The 4,975-nt window shown below is 35.3% G+C and overlaps 1 protein-coding gene across 1 annotated transcript; it reads left to right on the forward strand.

Annotated features, from left to right (window-relative positions):
- Positions 1 to 448: 448 nt before the first annotated feature.
- On the forward strand, positions 449 to 2,077 carry LOC143603150 (protein DETOXIFICATION 49-like). The gene has a single exon (XM_077080044.1). It carries the CDS (start codon positions 449 to 451, stop codon positions 2,075 to 2,077), a length of 1,629 nt encoding a protein of 542 aa, XP_076936159.1.
- Positions 2,078 to 4,975: the final 2,898 nt, after the last annotated feature.

A 4,975-nucleotide genomic window follows, 5' to 3' on the forward strand; every position in this document is an offset into this window, starting at 1 on the left:
CCAACGAGCCAAGCTATGATTCGAGCCGAGCCTGTGTCAATTTGGCTCGGTTACAAAAATGATCCAAATCAGCTTAGCATGTTTCAAATCAACTTTTTATAGCTAGTTTTTGTCGAGCGAGCAACGAGCCTGATTTTCGAGCCTCGAGTTTTTTGAACAGCCCTAGCTTAGCGGTGACCTTCACCATTGGGTCACCCCATACGAAATATCTAGCTATTTCTATGTTTGCTCGCCGCTAAAAAAGATTATTTTATTTATTCAAAATTAAATAAATAAAGAAATAGATCATAAAAAGTCAGCCGGCTTTCTGATTCTTTAAATACCCACCACCAATCACTTCTCTTTAACCCCCCCAAAACTCTCTCTCACTCTCTCTCTCTCTCTCTCTCTCTCTCTCTACATTTTTTCTCTCTAAAAACTTACCTTAAAAAAATATTATTATTTCAAAATGTGCAAGCAACCTTCATCTCCTATTTTAGACCCCTTTTTAATCCATGACAACACCAAACCATCCCCAGAAACAATTCATAACAACAATAATAATATTAATAACAATAATATTATTATTGTTACTAATCAAGAATCCAACAAGACCCATCTTTCCTTAGCCATAAATGAAGCCATTTCGCTAGCGAAAATCGCCATCCCAATGATCCTCACGGGTCTCTTGCTATACTCCCGGTCCATGATATCCATGTTGTTTTTGGGCCACCTCGGCGAGCTAGCGCTCGCGGGTGGCTCGTTGGCGATTGGGTTCGCCAACATTACCGGATACTCAGTGTTATCCGGTTTAGCTATGGGAATGGAACCCATTTGTGGTCAAGCTTTTGGTGCTAAAAGACTCACTCGTCTTGGTCTTTGCCTACAACGTACCATTCTTTTGTTACTTCTAGTGTCCTTACCGATATCGATTCTGTGGATGAACATGAAAACAATCTTGTTATATTGCGGGCAAGACGAAGAAATCGCGACACAAGCGCAAACTTATTTGTTATATTCGTTACCGGATCTTTTAATGCAATCTTTATTACACCCGTTGCGAATTTACCTTCGGTCGCAGTCTATAACGTTACCCCTAACATTTTGTGCGACGATTTCTATTATTCTCCACATACCGATAAATTATTATCTAGTAAAGTGTCTAAATTTGGGTATTGAAGGCGTCGCGATTAGTAGCGTGTTGACGAATTTTAATCTAGTCGCGTCATTGGTTATTTACATATTAATTTCGGGTGTTTATAAAAGGACGTGGGGCGGCGTCACGAAAGAATGCCTAAGCGGGTGGAGATCCTTATTAAGTCTAGCGGTACCAAGTTGTGTTTCGGTATGTTTGGAATGGTGGTGGTACGAAATAATGATTATGTTATGCGGGCTGTTGGTGAACCCGAGGGCAACCGTCGCGTCGATGGGGATTTTAATTCAAACGACGGCGTTAATTTATATATTCCCGTCGTCGTTGAGTTTTAGCGTGTCGACTCGGGTGGGTAATGCATTGGGTGCGGGCCAGCCCGAGAAGGCGAAACAGGCCGCCATTGTCGGACTCGGGTGTAGTTTCGGTTTGGGGTTTTTGGCGCTTTTTTTTGCGGCGAGCGTTAGGAATTTGTGGGCGACGATGTTTACGCAAGATAAGGAGATTATCGCGTTGACGTCGATGGTGTTACCGATTATTGGTTTCTGCGAGCTGGGAAACTGCCCGCAGACGACTGGGTGCGGTGTCCTGAGGGGCACTGCGCGCCCGAAAATCGGGGCGAATATTAATTTAGGGTGTTTTTATTTAGTGGGTATGCCAGTGGCAGTTGTGTTGGGGTTTTATATGGGGTTTGATTTTAAAGGTTTGTGGTTGGGTATGTTGGCGGCACAGATGTCGTGTGTGGGGACGATGTTGGTGGTGTTGGGGCGGACCGATTGGCGGTTGGAGGCGGAGAGAGCGGCCGTGCTGACACGTGGCCACGACGGCGGCGGTGGTGTTGCTGACAATGAAGAAGTTAAGGAAGAGAAGTATAAGTTAATAATAAAACCTGAAAACAAGGAGGAAGAATCTAATAAATCTATGGGTTTTGGGTCTGATTTAGTTTAATGATGATTTTAGAATTAGAATATTTTTTAGAAAGATTTTTATTTTTTTATTTTTGTAATTTGGGAAATGTTTTGTACAGTATATAGGGTGGGAAAACTTTTAACCATTTTGTTAAAAGTTTAAAGGTTAATCAAAACAACCAATTTTTGGATTTTTTTTTTCTATTTTTCGTTTTCTTTTGGGTATTTTTCATCATTTTGTTAGGTAGGCTGGCTGGTATACTCAACTCCCCTCAAGTGTGAGGGGATTTTATCTGATGTGGCGTCCTACGTTAAAAGGGGTCACGCACGTGACACCCCTGGAATTCTAACTCCCCTCCCCTTTGTTGGTTACGCGTGACATGAGAATGGTGACCGTGGTCACTCCTGTCCATGGATGTAAAAATCACGCCTAGGCGCGAGTACTCAACGAGTAATCCCCGCCTAGGCCGAGTTCTCGGTGACCCATCCCCGAGTACTCTCCAACTAAGGCCGAGTACTCACCGACTAAGGCCGAGTACTCCCAACTCCCCAGTTAGACGCCTAGGGGTCCGCCTAGCGACTTTTACAACCTTGCTCCCGTCACATAGTCTCCCTCTCCTTTTTTGTATTCAATAAAAAAAATATAAAATGGAGAATGATGGAGAATGAGAAAATAGTATATACCCCTATGTTGAAAGGTGTTGAAGGGTAATGTTAAATAATGGGAGAAAGCTGACTTAGTGCAAACATGACGAGTGAGGAGAAGAGTGATGAGAGGTGTATATCTCTTAACCTTGTTGAATTTAAAATTTGAGAAAAAAATTGATAACTTATATACAATTTAATTTAAGCATTCACACGCCATGAACAGAAATATGAAAAATATGTTGACAAGTTAATCACCATGAAGATAATGTGCTACTCACTTAGCAGCATAAAGGAAAATATATCAAACCGAATTGAATTTCAATTTGGTTTTGGTTTTGGTTTTGGTTTTGGTTTTGGTTTTTATGGTATATCTGAATTTGATATTTTTATGATGAGAAATATATGTAGTGATGGCAACTGGGATGTTACATGTTGTTAGACGTAGGTTTCAGATTTGGTTGATTTTCAAAAGTGATATTTGTATGGTAAGAAATTATATGGGGTGTTAATTATACCATGTTATGTGATGTCACAGTTTAGATCATGTCTTGTAATATGTATAAGAGACATGGAGGGAGACCATAATAATTTTTACAACAATGCATGAGGTTAATATAACAGTAAAGTGTCAAACATTGAATAATTAGAGGCATTTTATTCATTAAAAATGTATATCATTATGTACTATTTCTACCTACCCAATCACTTGAGTTTGATTTATTTTGAATAATTGCAATTATACAACATAAACAAGGGTTGACATTTTGCTGAAAGTCAGATTTTAAACTTATACATTTATTAATATATTTAAATCAATAAGCAATCCTTATGAATGATTTTCTAATGTTATTCTATTTGTTTTAAAACTAAAATGCAAAGTATATATAACCCATGCTACAATAGCGGTACTTTACTGTTAACACCAAGCTTTCATTTACTTACAGTTATTTAGGTGGTTATATAAGTATTAGTAGTACATTGTTTGGTATAACTCATCATAAATATAAATATAATAATAATAATAATAAATAAATAAATAAAAACAAAAAATGCGCATGTTGTTATATGAAATTAGTATGTTCATTCTAAATAAAAACAAAAAATATCATTCTAGTTATCCTTCAATAATAATAGCATAATATAAAAACTAAAGCAATTATAGAAGTAGTTTATATTATTAATAAAATTAAATAACATAAAAATATATTTAAAGCTCACGCACTAATTAAATATAATATGTCTATCAAGCTTAAAACAACTCTAAAAAGTTAATTGCTAAAAGCACTCACAAGAGATTCACACACTAATTGTATAATTTTTATGGTTTTCGTTCAATATAAGGCATGTGACGGTTTCTTTTATGCATATATTTTATTCATAAGTTTCTATGGTTTTCAATCGTTGTAAAGATTAGGTTGATATATTTTGGGCATATCACAACTACATTTTGTTTTTTCTTTTAGTTGCTTTACTGAGTGTCACTCTCATACGATTAGGTACTATAAACAACTGAACACAATACTATTTGAAACAAAATTATTGCCGAAAGCACAAACTTGCGAGAAAACCGAAAGTACTCCTACAAGGTAACCAGTTTATATATTACACACACACACACATATATATAGGCAAAGTATAGAATGAAAACTCACTTGAGTTGTGAAAACCCGTGAAAACCCTATGTAACATCGTTTTTTTTTGTTACATATAATATATGTTGTTACATTTAATACAAAACATCAAATACATAAAAAAAATGTTTTGCTATTTTTTTTATAGTTTTTAACTAGTTTTTATATATGTTTTCAGGAGAGAGAAAGTGTAAATTAACTTTTACATTTTTTATTAACTTTAATTATGGACCACAAGATTTAAACATTAATTAAAAACATGTGGTTAATAATGGGTTTCTAGAGTTTTCACAACTCAAATGGGTTTTCATTTTATACTTAGCCTATATATATATATATATATATATATATATATATATATATATATATATAGGGTAAGGTTAAAATGAAAACCCACTTGAGTTGTGAAAACCCGCGAAAACCCTATGTAACATCGTTTTTTTTTGTTACATGTAATATATGTTGTAACATTTAATACAAAACATCGAAACATCAAAAAAAATGTTTTGCTATTTTTTCACATTTTTTTACCATTTTTTATATATGTTTTCAGGAGAGAGAAAAAATTATGTTTATATTTACATTTTTTATTCACTTTAATTGTGGACCACAAAATTTAAACATTAATTAAAAACATGTGGTTGAGAATGGGTTTCAAA

This window comes from Bidens hawaiensis, unplaced genomic scaffold, assembly GCF_021521415.1.
Source record: "Bidens hawaiensis isolate Kalapana, Puna unplaced genomic scaffold, B.hawaiensis_p1.1 tig00060888_1, whole genome shotgun sequence".
NCBI classification, from domain to species: domain Eukaryota; kingdom Viridiplantae; phylum Streptophyta; class Magnoliopsida; order Asterales; family Asteraceae; genus Bidens; species Bidens hawaiensis.

Excerpts from the sequence above, each read along its gene's own strand:
- LOC143603150 (XM_077080044.1), top strand. The coding sequence starts at position 449 with ATGTGCAAGCAACCTTCATCTCCTATTTTAGACCCCTTTTTAATCCAT.